At 39.3% G+C, this 17,991-nt stretch overlaps 1 protein-coding gene and 1 long non-coding RNA gene across 2 annotated transcripts; one reads left to right on the top strand and one right to left on the bottom strand.

Moving 5' to 3' along the window:
• Nucleotides 1–2,017: 2,017 nt before the first annotated feature.
• Nucleotides 2,018–7,922, top strand: RDH14 (retinol dehydrogenase 14). Its single transcript, XM_008981099.4, has 2 exons — nt 2,018–2,494; nt 6,849–7,922. Exons 1-2 carry the CDS (start codon nt 2,102–2,104, stop codon nt 7,464–7,466), a joined length of 1,011 nt encoding a protein of 336 aa, XP_008979347.1. The 5' UTR covers nt 2,018–2,101; the 3' UTR covers nt 7,467–7,922.
• A 4,049-nt stretch (nt 7,923–11,971) lies between these two features.
• On the bottom strand, nt 11,972–17,461 carry LOC108588286 (uncharacterized). The gene is made up of 3 exons (XR_001907180.5): nt 17,375–17,461; nt 13,536–13,556; nt 11,972–12,043 (listed from the first exon to the last, which is right to left on the bottom strand). It is a non-coding gene; the product is annotated as an uncharacterized LOC108588286 (long non-coding RNA).
• Between the last annotated feature and the right edge of the window lie 530 nt (nt 17,462–17,991).

Raw genomic sequence — 17,991 nt, forward strand, 5'->3', positions numbered from 1 at the left:
AAATCTTCAAAAGTTATAATGATGTCTCTTTCCTTCCTTCTAAATAGAGTTATTACCCATCTGGTACAGATTAATCATTTCATTAAGTTCCATGAGCAAACTACACAGCATTTACACTACAGGTCTAAGGATTCCTCCTCCCTCTTTTCCTCATACTCTCTCCTACTCTCTCCACCTCCACCTTCATCTCTATTCCACCCCTGACTCTAGTTGAGAAGACCACAGCTGAAACACATCTTCTAATGCTCCCTAATTTGATGTAAACCAGTCCAAAAGATATCAGTTGTGACTACAACATTTACTGAGCACCTACCATTTTCTAGGTGTCCTCCCATGTGAAGACCACAAGAGATACACAGACATAACCCTGTCTTCTAGGAAACTTAAAACCTTAACAATCTGGTCAAGGAAGTCAAATGTACAAACTCAAACAGCCAACACCAGAAGGCTGTTTGTCCTCAGTGCCAATGAGGGTCACACATGAGGTGAAGGGAGCAGAGATCGTTGTAGGCCCAAAGAGGTCAGGAAAGGACTTGAGGTGGCCTTTGACTTTAATGGATGGGTAGAAAGGAAGAGAAAGAAGAAACACATACGCTGGGGGGTCACTGAGTTTGAGTAGCAACTTCAAATTGGGGATAAGGTGGAGTAGGACCATCTCTCATGATTCCTGTTCCTGGTGCCTTGTCTAATCCCCAGTAAGAGTGCTCTTTCCCACCTCTGAGCTCCATTCTCATTACTCATAAGAAACCTCCTGGAATCCATCCCTCTCTCTTGTTTTATGACTACTAGTTGCCTGTTACATCCTTTCCAAAGGTAAGGGAGCGGAAGATTGATTATCACAATTATGTAGGGAGTCTGTTTCAAACTACATAAGCTGTGGCTTTTTTTTCCTTATCTGAAGAACCTGCAATGGGTGGAGGATGGGAAGTGGGAGATCACAGTTCCAGAAAGTAAGCACCCTGAGAGCAAAGATGGTGTCCCATTTTTCTGTAGCTCTAACAGGGAACAGCCAGGGCCAGGCACATGCTGGATAGGGAGGCAGATGAACGAATGAGCCTTTAAAGTAGCTTGGTCTACAGCTAGGAAGTTTGCAGCTTGAAGATGGGTCCCTATGGCACTAACCCTGATATTAATGAGGCATTTTACAGTGAACCAAGCACTGTGCTTTCTACCGTTATGTGCAAACGTTCCATGGAGAGGGCAGGGAAGCATTTGTAAATGGGCCTGCTCAGAAGCCTATATTTACAGGAAGTCCAAGCTTCTCCCACTGTCAAGATCAGTTGAGGATGACTTCCTTTTTTTTCTTAAAGAGACCAATGTCATAACGTCTTCTTCAGTGATCTCAAAGTGTGGTTCCCAGATCTGCAGAAGCAGCAGCTCCTGGGAACTTGTTAGAAGTAACAATTCTCAGGCCCCATCCTGGACCTATTGAATTATAAGTGCTAATACTGAGGCCCAGGTTTTTTGGTTTTCGTTTTCATTCCCCCACCTCGAACCCTCACGCCAAGTCCTCCAGGAGATTCTGATGTGCGTTAAAGTTTGAGAACTACTCGCCCATTCTATTTCCAACTGATTCATGTTGCTAAATTCTTTGTCTTATCTATAAAAAACAGTCCTACCTCAGACTTCCTCTGGGCAGGGACCATTCTCCAGAAGGTGAGTTGAACTGAATTTACAAGTCCCAGGAGCCCTTAACGGAAAACACGAAATGCCCTGAAGAGTGGCATTTGTAATAGGGCCTGTACAGGCATCTATAATTCAAAGTACTCATCAGGCATTACCATGGGGAAGGCCGCCCCTACTCTGGGGTTTCAGTATGTATGAACCACAGTAGCCTGAACACGGTACTGGGTACCCAGTCTCCACCATTAGGCTGGGAAGAGGTTCCCCAGAGGGCGCAGGACTCCAGGCGCTGAACTCCCCCAACCAATCAGGAGCCCTCAGAGGGAAACTACAAGTCCCAGTATGCCCACGCGCACCGTCAGGGGCCGACTCGTCGTGCCCCAGAGTTCTCCGCGTATAGCTGGCCGCCTGGATTCCGGGAAGGCGGTGGCGCCGGAATTCCTGTGGAGGGGCAGGTGGGCCGTCGGGCCGGGCGGTGATGGCAGTGTCCACCGCGGTGGCTGTACTGGCTGCCCTGGGCGGGGCGCTGTGGCTGGCGGCCCGGCGGTTTGTAGGGTCCGGGGTCCAGAGGCTGCGCAGAGGGGGAGATCCCGCCCTCATGCACGGGAAGACAGTGCTGATCACTGGGGCGAACAGCGGCCTGGGCCGTGCCACGGCCGCCGAGCTACTACGGCTGGGGGCGCGGGTGATCATGGGCTGCCGGGACCGCGCGCGCGCTGAGGAGGCGGCGGGTCAGCTCCGCCGCGAGCTCCGCCAGGCCGTGGAGTGCGGTCCAGAGCCCGGCGTCAGCGGGGCGGGCGAGCTCGTAGTGCGGGAGCTGGACCTCGCCTCCCTGCGCTCAGTGCGCGCCTTCTGCCAGGAGATGCTCCAGGTGTGGGCCTCGGGTGGTGGGGGGCCAGGCTGGGAGGAGGGCCTGGGAGCGGGGTGGGAGGGGCTTGCGGACCGCGTCTGAGCCGGGAGGGACCGCCCTGGGGTTCGGGGCGTGACCTTGGGGACCGCTGAGGCTGAGAGGAGTCCAAAAGCCACTTTGAGGCGGCTGGGAAGCTGCAGAGTTCAGAAGGAAAGAGGAGCTAACTGGGAGGGCTGCCTTCTGTCATCTAAGGATGTCGAGAAAGAAATGGGCCCAAGAGAAAAATAAATATAAGCCAGTTTCTGAACATTTCATTTCGTTATGTGAGGACCGCCCCGGAGATAGATCCATGGCCTCTGGATTGTTTTTCTGTGTCAGAAGTGAATCTGCACCGAGTTGTGTCTCTAGAACCCCAGAGCACTGGGAGAAGTTGCTAGCCAAGGACCTCAGATCAGTCCTTTGGAAAATATTTCTCCCTCCCCTAGCCTCTGCCTCTTTTCTGCTGGAAAGGGAACTCCTGCTTCCAGTAAACTCAGCACCATCCTTAATGGGACTCTGGTCTGATTTCCAGGTAGAATAGAGCTTGGAACGCAGTGATCATGCTCCAGACAGAGACAGGAATTAAAAATAATTTAATACCCAGCATTTATTGATGATCTGTATGCCAGGAGCTTTGCCAAGCATTTCAGATCTTCCTTTTTGTTTTAAATGAAAATACAGTGTCCTTGCCAATACTGTCATTGAAGCTATACAGTAACCTTGGGTAGTAGGCATTATTATCTCCATTTTACAACTCGAGGAAACTGAGGCATAGGAAGACTAAGCAAGTTGCTTGTGGTCTGTCTCCAGAACACTTGCTCTTAACCCCATTCTTTCTTCCTGCTGCCTGGTAAGGAGGTATGAGGATTTATTTGTGCAAATGGTAAGTGATTCCACGTAAGTGGATGTTCTCTGTTGAGATTGAGGTAGAAGGGTTTCTTGCAAGGGTAACTGGCATTCAGAGGTCATTTGTTCAGAAGAGTGAAATTTAAAATTAGCTGGGACAAGAAAGGGGCCTATATGACATGGAGTCTCTTGAATCTAGAGAACAGGTTCCCAAGTTTTCTCAGTAATTTTTTCATGATGCCCTTAGGCCAGAAGTATTTCCCAGTTCCTTTATTAAGTAGTTAAGTCCAAACAACTGTAAAACAGAAAAGCTTCTGATATAGGTCTCAATCGAATTACAAAGTTTATTTTGCCAAGGTTAAGGATGCACCCGTGACAGAACTTCAGGAGGTCCTGAGGACGTGTGCCCAAGGTGGTCACGGCACAGCTTGGCTTTATACGTTTTAGGAAGACATCAAATTTGTAAGATGCACATTGGTTCTCCTGGAAAAGTGGGACAACTCAAAAGTGGGGGCTTCCAGGTCATAGGTAGATGAGAGATAAAAAGTTACATTCTTTGGGGTCTTTGATCAGCCTTTTACTGAATGCACAATTTATATGTGCAGGGGGGTTAGAGCAATAATCACTTACGTCTTAGACTGGCTCAGTGAGTTTGCATTTTCACAAAAACAGAAGAGACAGCAATCAGATTTGTCTCAGGTGAGCAAAGGGATGACTTTTGAGTTATTTTATTTGACACTTGTGAAGATGAGCTATCAGTTTATTAATAGATTGCCAGGGTGAAATTCAGCAGAACTGTTTTAGGGTAAGGATCTTGAGGAGGCCCATATGGGCAAATTGTGAGGGTGGTATATAGCTTCTTTTATTTTGTAGCTATCTTAGGAATAAAATGGGAAGCAGGTTTGTCTGAATCAGTTCCCAGCTTGACTTTAACCTTCGCCTTAGTGATTTTGGGCTTTGAGATTTCTTTTCCTTTCACACAACCTAATAAGTAGTTATATCCTAACAACTTAGTAGCTGTTTGAGAAAATAACATACACTTAAAAGAAAAAATAATTATTTTATTATTAAACAGCCATAATTACTAACAGGAAATGTATGCCTGTGGGTCACTGCACCACTGTCTGGAACCTAGGAATCAGATTGGAAACTGCCACTCTCATTTCCTATTCTAGGTAGATTTTTAGCATTGTTCTTGTTTTTTATTACAGCAACTGCATACAGCTGCTTAAAAGTCAGCTCTACGAAGAAATAATATCATCGAAAGGAATATAGCACAATATAATGCTGAAGCTGTGAACCACCTGTAGCTAGTAGTTTTTGAGGTATTGAGCAAAGTATCAGTGTTTTTCTCAAAAATTAAAATATTCCACAACACCTGAGAGTTTGGGAGCTGTTGCAGAACTACAGACTTGGCTTTTGGTTTTTTATTGCTAGTATTTCATTATTGTGTAACACAGGTTAAATAATACTCATCTATGAGATTTTGAAGTATTAAAAATGGGTCTTTCTGTTCTTCATTAAAATACAGATGGGGCTGGGTGTGCTTCTTTGGCACTTGAGGCAGAACTAATTAAAAAGTGAGGACACAAAGAGATAACCAAGTTGTCCTTGCTTCTAAGTATTTCTGTTCCTGCCTGGCTCTGAAGTTAAGTGGCTATAATTAGAAAGAAAAAAAAAATGGAAATGTAGATTTCCCACAGGTTGGTATTCTTGGTATTTATGTCATTTATCTCCTACAATTAAAAAAAATAGTAAATGATGAAATTTTAAAATAACACAAGCCCAGAAGAGAAATGATAGCTAAAGAATGATTAATTCAGGAAACTCTTCAAACGATTAGTGAAAAACAACACTCCTTTCTTTTTCCCATGAGTGAACTCTTGCCTTCTTTTTGAAGTCGACTGTTGGAAAACCCAAAGATGCTTAAACAGGCCAGAATGAGAAATAGTTAATCCTCTGACAGGTGGGCTTTGATAACAGTTTTGAAATGTAACACATTTTTCTTTTTACTTATGCTTGGCAGAAGGGCCAGTGAAATTTGAAATTTGACCTCAAATTAATCGTGGGTCATCACAGTGTCTTTACACTTGGAACATTGTTTTGTCCATCAAAAGAAACAGAACAACCGAGAAAACGCTAGAGAAGACCATCTTATATGATTTAGTGAATAAAAAGACTTCCCTATGGGAGCAGTCTAAATGTTAAGACTTTAATCTGGAACGATACAGAAGCATATGGTCAAAGTATAAAATATTGACTGTACAGATTTCCTAAATTAGAGTCGTCCTACGTAGGATATTTATTACCTGTTTAATTTTTTCTTAATCTTTAATCTTTATAAATATCGATTTATTCATGATGTTCTCTCCAGTGTTAAGTTTGCATTTCTGACCTTTTCTATTGCCTTTTCAGTTTTAAGGACATGACTTGAAGTTGTTCCATCCCCATGGTGCCATTTATCCCAAGAGAACTACAGAATAATGCAACCATAAGTTTGCCCTTGGTGTTGATAACTAGTAGCTCTGGGAATAAACTATGCTTACCTGTCTTCTGGTGTATATGGTCTGTCTAGCTTACCATGCCTCTCTAGCTGTTTTGAAAAATCCCAATTAGAAAGGCATGCTAGCTTACTAATTAAGAAAATAGGCCGTGATGTCAAAGACTTCATCTTCGGATCTGATCTTATTTTGCTACTTAGGAGTGCTGATACTGGGCGAGTCACCTAGCCTCTGAGCTACTTATAGAGTTGTTGGAATTAGATGTGGTAACATGTGAAAAGCACAGGCCCTATCAAGCTTGTGCATCTTTTTTTTTCTTTTTTCTCTCAATTATTGTAAGCTCGTAGAAGCATTTTACAGAATTATAGTAGTCTGCAATTATTTTTAAACATTTTATCATAGATACATTTATTATAATTTTGATATGATCTCAGTATTATCCTGATAACTCCCAAATTGATATTTTCCTAGTTCATCTGAAATTAAGGGGAGAAATACGGGATATAGGAGTGCCTTGTCCTCAGATTTACTGTATTTCTGTTTTAAGAAAGATCTTAGTACTGATCGATCACTTAGTCAACTTTTTAGTGCAACGGTAAAATTTATGTTTGTAAATATTATTGTTATAAAAGCATATAACCAGAAATTAGGTCTTAGGTCTAGTTTCTACATCCTTTATTGGAAGATTACTATGGATAAATACCTTTCGTTATATCATTTTAGTAAATGAGAAAAAAGAGCTATTCAATGAAAAATCATGAATATCAGTATTTATCTGAGGAACATCTTGCAGAGGAATCCCTTCCCCCCATTAATGAAAAACAAAATTGCCAGTGTTTCAAGTAGTTCTCTGATCGATAGACCAACAACTGAAATTAAATGCTTTTAGTCTCAAGTTCCCATTTTTATTAAAATCTAATTACCATGAAGAGAAAAAGCAATACAAGGTGGTGTTCTTAATTCTGCTATTCTCTTTTTGACATTTAAAGGAAGAGCCTCGGCTGGATGTCTTGATCAATAATGCAGGGATCTTCCAGTGCCCTTACATGAAGACTGAAGATGGGTTTGAGATGCAGTTCGGAGTGAACCATCTGGGGCACTTTCTACTCACCAATCTTCTCCTTGGACTCCTCAAAAGTTCAGCTCCCAGCAGGATTGTTGTAGTTTCTTCCAAACTTTATAAATATGGAGATATCAACTTTGATGACTTAAATAGTGAACAAAGCTATAATAAAAGCTTTTGTTATAGCCGGAGCAAACTGGCTAACATTCTTTTTACCAGGGAACTAGCCCGCCGCTTAGAAGGCACAAATGTCACCGTCAATGTGTTGCATCCTGGTATTGTACGGACGAATCTGGGGAGGCACATACATATTCCACTGTTGGTCAAACCACTCTTCAATTTGGTGTCATGGGCTTTTTTCAAAACTCCAGTAGAAGGTGCCCAGACTTCCATTTATTTGGCCTCTTCACCTGAGGTAGAAGGAGTGTCAGGAAGATACTTTGGTGATTGTAAAGAGGAAGAACTATTGCCCAAAGCTATGGATGAATCTGTTGCAAGAAAACTCTGGGATATCAGTGAAGTGATGGTTGGCATACTAAAATAAGAACAAGCAGTAAAAGAGCTATTTATAAAACTACCTATCAGTTATATCTGTGATCAGGAATGGTGTGGCTTGAGTACTTGTTACTTGAAGTAAAAGAATTTTGGTATTGCAATAGCACTGCTAAGAGGTACATGTGAATGTTTTGGAGTTATTGAAAAATTTTGGGGATAACAAAATTTGAGCAAAGATGTTTTAAATATATAGTAAATATAATGAATAATAAGTATAATGAAAAATATATTGTAAAATTATAACTGGGTAAGCATGAATGGCAAATATTAATATTTATCAGAATTAAGTGACTCAAAGTGCTATTCAAGAGGTTTTTCAAGTATCTTTGAGTTTCATGGCCAAAGCATTAACTATTTTTACGACGATGCTTATTTTTGTGTAGAAATAATCTCCCTGGTGTGTGCACACAAGTCTTACTTGGAATAAATTTACTGATACAGGTTATTTACTGTGTATTTCTTTGGAGACTTCACTGAATACGGTCTTTTAGCCTGTCACCGTTAGCCTTGGCAGATCTTAGTCCGCCAAGTCTCTTCTTGCCACATATCTTGCACACTGCTCTGAGAGATATATCTAAAACTCAAATCTGTCACATCCCTGCTTAAAAAACAGTGGGTTTTGAGCTTTTTAAACAAACATGCAGAATTATTTCTTCAAAAGAATTGTTTCACTGAAATGTAGAAGCTGGAGGGGTAAAGCAGGTTATAGCAGTGCTGCCAAGGTGGAGTCCCCCAAGTCTCCTCCTAAAGGGATTTCATAGAATGTAGTTGTTTGTTTATAAACCACTTTTATTTAGATTAAAGATTAAACTGTTTAAGAGAGTTGAGGCTCCATGAGGCAGCACCATGCTTACCCTATACTCTCACACTCAGCACTGTTGAATAGAACTACAGTGAGGGATGGAATGTTCTCTTCGTTGTCAGATGTGGTGGACTCTAGGTAAATTGGGGTTATTAAGTACTTCAAATTCAACTAAGAACTGAATTTCTAATTACAGGTAATGTTAATTTAAATAGACACATGTCTAGCAACTGGTGTCTTGGACAGTTCATCCCATCAGATAATCCAGTCCTGATTGTAGAACAGTCACCTACTCACTTGCTCTGGGCCTTTCTTTATATTGTTCTTTCAGTCTGGAATACCCTCTCCTTCTTCCTTGGAAATATGACTTACCCTTAAGGTTCCTTTCAGATGTGTTCCTTTTTCCAACCCCTGTAAGGAGAGGTAATTCTCTCTTCCTACTTTTTTTTCCCTTGATCTTGGTACTTTCACTAGGAGTTTAGTGCACTAATTATTCATTCACAGGTTCAGTTAGATAATTAGAATAGAAATTCTCTAAGGAAAGGGGATTTATTTAATTATTAACTTTCTTCCCTCAAGTATCAAGTATAGTACCTAGTACACAGTAAAAATGCAATAAATACTGATGTGCATAAGAATAACTGAGCCCAAATAGGACTATTGTAGGCATCCATGTTACAGTGGCAAAAGTATCTACTTAATTATTTCAATTATTTGTCTCACCGTCTCCTTATATTGAAAAAAGGAATTATAACACTGAAGTATAGACAGCTAAACTGAATTTAATGACTATTTAGTCCAGGGATAATTCTTGATTGGTTAGTATTTTAAAGACCATTTATAATAGCAGGTTACCAGTATCAGTTATTTTCAAGAATGGCAGGATCTTGGCATATCATGCAGAAGGTCTGTTTTCTGTTAGAGCATTGCCTTGTGAATTGGAGAAACAGTGTTCGTATCATCACAGGTGTGTCTCTGCAGGTGTAGTGGATATAGCTGCATCATGTTCTTTGAAACACTGTATTTTTAAAAAGTAATCCTACAATGAGACCTGCTGAACTTAGAAATATGGGCAGGAATACACCAGAATGCAACTTGGAAAAATGGAAGCTAATAAATCTGTCCTACACCTCGACTTCATTAAAAGGGAGCCCCTTTTTTATTTAATACCATCTTTTCTGGCTGCATTTTGATACTTGATGCTTTTCAGGGGATTTGGACCTTTTGTAAGAGTTGAGCCTTTCAGAGTTCTTGCTTGTGGCACCATAATAAAATAGGATATATTAACTTATCCTGATGGAAAACTAGAAACTTATCTGGAAACACCAACTATTAAGGTAAAATGAGTGCCGTTTGGAAGATGTCCTTCTCACCACTGTGTTTGACGGAATCGAGGACTAAGAGCTCCAAAATGGTGCGTTAGATTTTGAAGACTGAGTCCTTAACTTCTCTCCTTCTTTCTCCCTTTTGCTGACTCACTTTAAACAATTTTACTGGGCAAAGAAATAAGTAAAAGGCAGTCCTGTTATTTTGATACTTGTTCTCACCCTCAGCAGTATATTAGAGGGAAACCTGTAATGTGCCAGATAATGGAAGAAGTGTGTTGAAAACCCATTTTCCATGTTGGTTCTTGGTTTCATTTTTTTTTTTTTTTTTGAAAACTTGACTCTTGTTTCAAGCAGCTTATTCTGAGCAGGGTTGAGGTTGCTGGCCTTCTGTTTCAACTTCACTTAGAGCAACCATTTTATATAGTAGGGTTCTAAGTAGCATTTAATTGGAGAAGGGGCTTCACAGCTTAAACACACCACCACATTCAGTTTAACTAACAGCTCTACTGCGTAACACTTCCTGTAACCCTGGCAAGTTACTTAAACTTTCTGAGCTCTTGGTTTTTTTGGCCCTATGTTGAAATAGAAGTGTCTACTTTAAAGGATTACTCAGTGAATGAAAGTGACAGAGTAAGTAAAGCCTTTAGCAAAGTGCCTGGCACATGTGGGCACACATCCATTTCTTCTTCCACAATGCAACTAATCATTACTATCTATTAGTAATAGTTATTAGCGATGCTAATGTAGGCAAGTACATATGATGGAAACAAATCTCTAAGCCAAAGGTCACCAGACTTCATCTAAAGGGCCAGTTTTTTTTAAATTATGTTTTAAAAGTGTAAAAACCATTTGTAGCCAGCACAGACCATACTATTGTACTTAGATAACTTGTACAGCCTTCCAGGGCCAATGTACTCCCTTGTTTGCTTTTGAGACGCCTTGTTTGGGAGTAGTTGTCATATATGCTGTAGCTCCTGTTACTCTAGAAGGCTGCTGTTGTTTTTCCATATTATTTCTAATCATGGATGACCATTTGCTTGCAGATCCAGGAAGCCTAGAGAGTGTATTTTAAAAGTCTGTCTCCAGCTATAGACTCTGGTGTGAGGAAGAGCAGTTATCTGCCTTCAACCCCCTCCCCTGGCAAACCTGCTGGGCCTGGCCAGAGATCTGAGGGAATCTGTATTTGAATATTTAATTGATTCCAAATGTCCTATGGAACACTGAAGAGAGAACATGTTACTAATCACACTTCAGGAGCTTGGCCCCCACAGACAGCTTCAGATGTTTCACAAACCTTCTCTGGGCAATGGGGAGTTAAATTAGTTACAGGTTAACATGGGGAAAGGTAGTTTATTCCTAGAGGAAACTAAGATAGAGTGCTCAGTTTTATGCAGACAGTAAGGAAAAGTTTTTCTAAGCCAGATGTGTAATCAAAGTGCAGTGGAAGCACTTTTAAGCAACTACCATCTAACAGATTTGTTATAATAACTGATTCTCCATTCTTTTTTTCAAAAAAATAAAAAAAAAACTAATGCACATAGCATGTGAAACTTCTAGGCTGATAGGCTTTCCTCTAGCACAGAACAGCCTTTCTGCCCTCTCTTGTTCTATTATATATTTAAGGGTGAGTTGCATACCATTCATTATTCACTTAGCAAATATTTATTGAGTACCTATTATGTAACCAGGCATTATTCTACTTCTGGAGATGCAGGAGGCAACAAAGAAAACCCAACCCAATTTGTGCATGCATGTGTCAACTGTGCTGGTTAATCATATTACAAATTATTAATCATACTGCAAATCAATGAAATATGAGTACAAATGTAATTTATATGAAAAGTAGAAAAGTTGCTTTATAAAAACTAAATGAAGGCAAGTTACTAAAAATTTACTGTTGACTAACTACCAAATACTAAAAATAAATACAAAAAATAAAAGGAATCTGTAGTTAGTGCTTTGCAAGTTACTTTAAATTTGAGTCTATTTTAAGGACAAAAAAGCTAGAAATCTGACTCTGCTATTTAAGCAAGTACAGGAATACCTCAGAGATGCTTCTGGTTTTGTTCCAGATCACCACTACAAAGCAAATATGACAATAAAGTGAGTTACACAAAGTCTTTTGTTTCTCCATGCATATAAAAGTTATGTTTCTACTATACATAATATACTATATACTATACCTATTATACATAATATACTATACATAATATACTATAATATGCCTATTGTCTATTAGGTGTGTAAGACCATTATGTCTAAAAACAATGTACATAACTTAATTTAAAAATACATTTTTCTAAAAAACCTCTAACAATTATCTGAGCTTTCAATGAGTCATTATCTTTTTGCTCTTGGAGGGTCTCACCTTGATGTTGAAAACTGCTGACCGATCAGAGTGGTGGCTGCTGAATGCTGAGTTGGCTGGAGCAATGTCTGAAAAACAACAACAATGCAGGTTGCCAAATTGATAGACTCTTCCTTCCAGGAAGGATTTATCTGTAGCATATGGTGCTATTTACCCACAGTTGAACTTCTTTCAAAATTGAAGTCAGGTCTATCAAACCCTGTTGCTGCCTTATCAACTAAGTTTATGTAGTATTCCAAATCCTTTGTTGTCATTTCAGAAATGCTCATAGCCTCTACAACAGGAGTAGATTCCATCTACAGAAACCACTTTCATTGCTCATCCATAAGAAACAATTCCTTGTCTCTTCAAGTTTTATCATGAGATTGCAGCAGTTCACTCACATCTTTAGGCTCTACCTCTAATTCTCTGGCTATTTTTACCTCATCTGTGTTTACTTCCTCCAGAGAAGTTTTGATCCCTCAAAGTCATCCATGAGGGTTGCACTCAAATTTTTTCAAACTTCTATAAATGTTGATATTTTGACCTCCTCCTGTGAATTACAAACGTTCATGATGGCATCTAGAATGGTTAATACTTTTCCAGAAGCTGTTCAATTTATTTTGCCCAGATCCATCAGAGGAATAATTCTGTGGCAATTTTAGCCTTATGAAATGTTATTTCTTAAATAATAAGATTTTTTTTCTTTTTTTTTTTTTGAGACGGAGTTTCGTTCTTGTTACCCAGGCTGGAGTGCAATGGTGCAATCTCGGCTCACCGCAACCTCCGCCCCCTGGGTTCAGGCAATTCTCCTGCCTCAGCCTCCTGAGTAGCTGGGATTACAGGCACGCGCCACCGTGCCCAGCTAATTTTTTGTAATTTTTAGTAGAGACGGGGTTTCACCATGTTGACCAGGATGGTCTCGATCTGTTGACCTTGTGATTCACCCGCCTCGGTCTCCCAAAGTGCTGAGATTACAGGCTTGAGCCACCGCGCCCAGCCCGATAATAAGATTTTACAGTCAAAATTACTCCTTCATCCATGGGCTGCAGACTAGATGTATGAGCAGACATGAAAACAACATTAATCTCTTTATACATCTCCAGCAAAGTTCTTGGGTGACTATGTGCATTGTCAAGGAGCAGTAGTATTTTGAAAGGCATCTTTTCTGAGCAGTAGGTTTTAACAGTGGACTTAAAATTTCAGTAAACCATGCTGTACACAGATGTGCTGTCATCCAGACTTTGTTGTTTCATTTATAGCACATACGCAGAGTAGATTAAACATAATTCTTACAGGCCCTAGAATTTTTGGTATGGTAAATGTGCATTGGCTTCAACTTAAAGTCACCAGCTACATTAGCCCCAAAAAAGAGAATCAGACTGTCCTTTGAAGCTTGGATGCCAGGCATTGACTTTTCTCTAGCTATAAAATCCTCAGATGGCATCTTCTTCCAATGGAAAGCTATTTTGTCTACATTGAAAACCTGTTGCTTAGTGTATTTGTCCATTTTCATGCTGTTGATAAAGACATACCCAACACTGGGCAATTTATAAAGAAAAAGATGTTTAATGTACTCACAGTTCCATGTGGCTTGGGAGGCTTCACAATCATGGCAGAAGGTGAAAGGCACATTTTGCATGGTGGCATGGAAGAGAGAAAATGAGAGACAAGCAAAAGGGATTTCCCCTTATAAAACCATTATATCTCATGAGACTTATTCACTACCATGAGAACAGCACAGGAAAGAGCTGTCCCCATGATTTAATTACCTCCTGCGGGTCCCTCCCACGACATGTGGGAATTGTGGAAGCTACAATTCAAGATAAGATTTGGGTGGGGGCACAGCCAAACCATATCACTTAGTGTGGCCACCTTCATCAATGTTCTTAGCTAGCTATTCTGGATAACTTGCTGTAGTTTCTGCATTAGCACTTGCTGCTTCACCTTGCACTTTAATGTAGAGATAGCTTCTTTCCCTAAACCTCATGAACCAACCTCTGCTGGGTTCAACCTTTTCTTCTGCAGCTTTCTTACCTCTCTCAACCCAGATAGAGATGAATTAGGGCTTTGCCCTGAATTAGGGTTTGGATTTAGGGAATGTTGTGGCTGGTTTGATCTTAGAAGATCACTTTAGGCAGCCCACTAAAACTTTCGCCATATCAGCAATATAAGGCTGTTTTACTTGCTTATCATTTATGTGTTTACTGGAATCACACATTTAATTTCTTTCAAGAACTTTTCCTTTGACTTCACAACTTGGCCAACTGTTAGGCACTAGAGGCCTTGCTTTTGGCCTTTCTTGGCTTCCAACATGTCTTCCTCACTAAGCTTAATAGTTTCTACTTTTTGATTTGAGAAATGTAAGACTCTTTCTTTCACTTGAACATTTAGTAGCCATTGTAGGATTATTAATTGACTTAATTTCAATATTGTTGTGTCTCAGGGAATAGGGAGGTCCAAGGAGAGGGAAAGATGTGGGAATGACTGGAGCAGTCAGAGCACACACAACATTTATCAATTACGTTTGCCGTCTTATATGGGCAGGATTCCTAGTGCCCCAAAACAATTACTATGATAACATCAAAGATTACTGATTACAAATCACCATTACAGATAAAATAATAATAAAGTTTGAAATATTGCTGACCATTACCAAAATATGACACAGAGACATGAAGTGAGCACAAACCATTGGAAAAATCTCACCAATGGACTTGCCCCATGCAAGGTTGCCACAAACCTTAAGTTTGTTAAAAGAAAAATGCAATATCTGCAAAGCACAGTCAAGTGAAGCATGATAAAACAAGACAGTCTTGAGCAATGTAAGAAAATGAAATTCCAAGTGAGTCCACGCTCAAAAAGGAAAACAACAAAGATGCCAGTTGAACTCTTAGTTTTATATTAGAAGATAGGCAAAGAAATGAAAATGTTATATATTTTAAACTAAAAAATTTTGTGGTACATAAGATTCATCCTTTTTATTTTCTGCTTTAATAACTTTTAAAATGTAACCAACCAATTCAAAATAAGAATGCTTCCATTGTACAACAGAGGTACCACTGCAAATCAGTAGAGTTTTCATTGGGAGGGATTAGACAACAAATGTATTCTGTGTAGTGAAGCATATTTTTCCAAGGACTTCTAAATTAGGGGATAGTTTTATTTTTAAAAGTATACCAATAAATTGAATGATAATTAGATATATTTGATCCTAAAGTGTTTTGTAGCTGGTCCTTAAGATTTAGTTTCATCATCAGCTTTGTTTCTCTTTCTTTCATTTAAAAAGCTCTCACTAATTGTGATAAATAAGTTCCTGAATGTTTAATAAAGTTATTTTTCAGTATGTCATTTTATATTTAGAAGTTGCCATGTTACATATGAACTATTACAGCCTGGTCTGTCCTAAGTTGGGGATTTTACAGTCTATTAAAAACAAAAAAAGTTTCTACCTTCCTTTGTAATGTTGAACTTAAGAAAAGCACTTGTGCCTTTCTCTTTTTTCTTTTTGGTATAACCCACAGATGTACATAGTTCTCCAGCTTTGGACAGAATGAAATTCATTCTAAATCTTTTTAATAGCCCCCTTTTTTGCTACTATGAGAGTAGTAAGGTGAATAATAAGTAGAATTTTGAGTTGTAAGCGTATTCAAAGCATTTATCTGTGCCGACATACATATATGTTGGCACTTCAGTTACATCTTAAAGTTATCCACATGGTTTGAGGAAATGTTGAGCACAGAGAAATATATAATCATTATTAGTTTGTGAAAAAGCAAAGTGAGTTTCTGCCACCAACCCATGAAAGCACAGGAAATGGCTTCGTGTAGTAGGTGTTTGAGTCTAGGCATTCTGTTGACAGAAGTGGGTTCTACCCAGGGGTCTTGTGTTAATGTAATCAAACACTTCAGAGCTACAGCCTAGCAAGATCAAGTCCACCCACCTCAGAGTTTATCTTTAGCTCATCTGGAAGAGTTTATTTTAAACACTGAACATTGTTTGCTGCTGTTGAAATGAAAGTGAGAGAGTTACAAGCTTTCTTCCACTGCCATCTGGCAGGTTTACTGATGGATCGGGTTCTTTAATCCTTGTAACCCTGTGTGTGGGAGCTATTGTCTTTGTGATGATCATGCAGCTGGCTTGGCTGAACTTTAAAAAGCTTACACAAAGCTATCAAAAGCCATCCTATAGATAAATGAAGTTGAGGATGTTGCAAAAGTCACTGAGGCCTTTTTGGAGAAGGCTTGGATATATGTTTTTTTCATTCTTCACTGAACAGACACTTTGCATGTTCTCTTTAAGAACTGGAAAAGAGGAAGAGAACTGTATTTGGATATTTTGAAAGAAATAACTGAAGCTACCAAAAAAAAGTGACTAATCTCTATGTAGCATAGTACAAAGGAAAGAAACAGCAGATTAGGGGATTCATATTTCATTAAACAAAATGTGGGATGTAAAAAGTCATGTAAGTGTGCTCTTTTTTCAGTGGAGGTTTGTCTGACTTTTTCTGCACTCTATATATGGCATAGGATGTTCAATGATACACTTATTACATACTGAATCATTAGTTATAGCATCTTCAGGTATAGTACTACACAGAATCTCATGCAGTATGTTACTAAGAATAATAATTTACTAGCAACTCCAGAGCACAATTTCAACCATATCCTCAAACGCATATATACATTTGCATTAAGAGATTGCATGCAAAGAGTAGGTCATGCGCAAGATAGGGTATCTTGCATAAATTTTTATATTACGTTTATAGGAACATAAGAAGACAAATGAAACATGAAATCTTTTAGATATGGTCAATTGCTATTCAGTTTTCTTTCCTACCTACATCTAGAGTATCCTTTTTATCTTACATGAGTTGGAAGGTTTAAAAACAAAAACAAAAAAAACTACATTGCCTACATCATGGATGAAAACCAGTTTCCACCAAACAGATACCCATGAAATTAGATGTTGTGGGGACAATCGAGAAGGTCTTTTTACCTACTGTTCTGGGCTATTTTCTGCTGTCAAGAAAGGCCGTAGAAACAGAGTCATTTTCTTTTTGTTCAGTTTTGTTTTCTTTGTTTTGAATTGTTTTAATAACAAGAGAAAATTGTAGAGCAGACTCTACAATGATTCCATGTCCACTCAACTCCTGATGGCTGCTGAGAGGAGGCTGCAGTGGCAGTGGTATCCTGATCCCAGTTCCCTGATATTTAGATCTCAGGATGACACATGATTCCATGTGTTTTAACTTGTACTTCCATTGGCAGCCTTTAGATCTTACACCTTCCCAAAGGTGCAGATTCGGGCAGAAGTTACCTTCCCCTAGCAGGTCAATTCTTGTGTATTCTTGGAGTCATTCCTATCTCTGGAACCTATACCATTCTTCCAGCCCTTCCCATTATTCTATACATACTTACTTTGCTGTTAGAAAATTCTGTTCCTCTCTCCTTAAGATATCTGGGATGGATTGTTTCGTATAACAAATATAGTCTACCAGGATTACTGACCAGAAAGGAAAAACATAAATTAGTAAACAAAATCACTTTGCAATGACCTGGGGGTAGGTTCAGGGAAGAAAAGCAATCAATATGGCATTTCTTTAATCACAATTGTACAATGTTTAAGCCTTAACTTAGCAGCCTCAGATATCTGAATTTGTCAAAATATCTGTCAATAATGAGAAAACAACAAAAGGACAGGAAACTTCTCTTTTGGTAGCAAAATGTATCCTAATAAAGAAAATCCATTTGGGGAGCCAATTTAGAATCTTAAATAGTTCTTCTAGAATCAGAACACAGGATGTGACTTCTGAGATAGAATTAGTGGCATTAGCAGTAATATCTGCATTAGGACTAAGGAAGGTGATTTATGCCCTGGATACAGCTCTTTAAGTGGGCCTTGTAATTATGTGTTCTATTATGGCTGACTTTACTGCCTCTGAGTGACTTTTTTTTTGAATATGTGCATTTAAATGTTTGTAGTCTGCTGTATGACAGAGGAGTAGAAAAGGCCAAGTGAACCAGCCATATTCTAA

The sequence above is a fragment of the Callithrix jacchus genome, chromosome 14 (genome assembly GCF_049354715.1).
Source record: "Callithrix jacchus isolate 240 chromosome 14, calJac240_pri, whole genome shotgun sequence".
Taxonomy (NCBI): domain Eukaryota; kingdom Metazoa; phylum Chordata; class Mammalia; order Primates; family Cebidae; genus Callithrix; species Callithrix jacchus.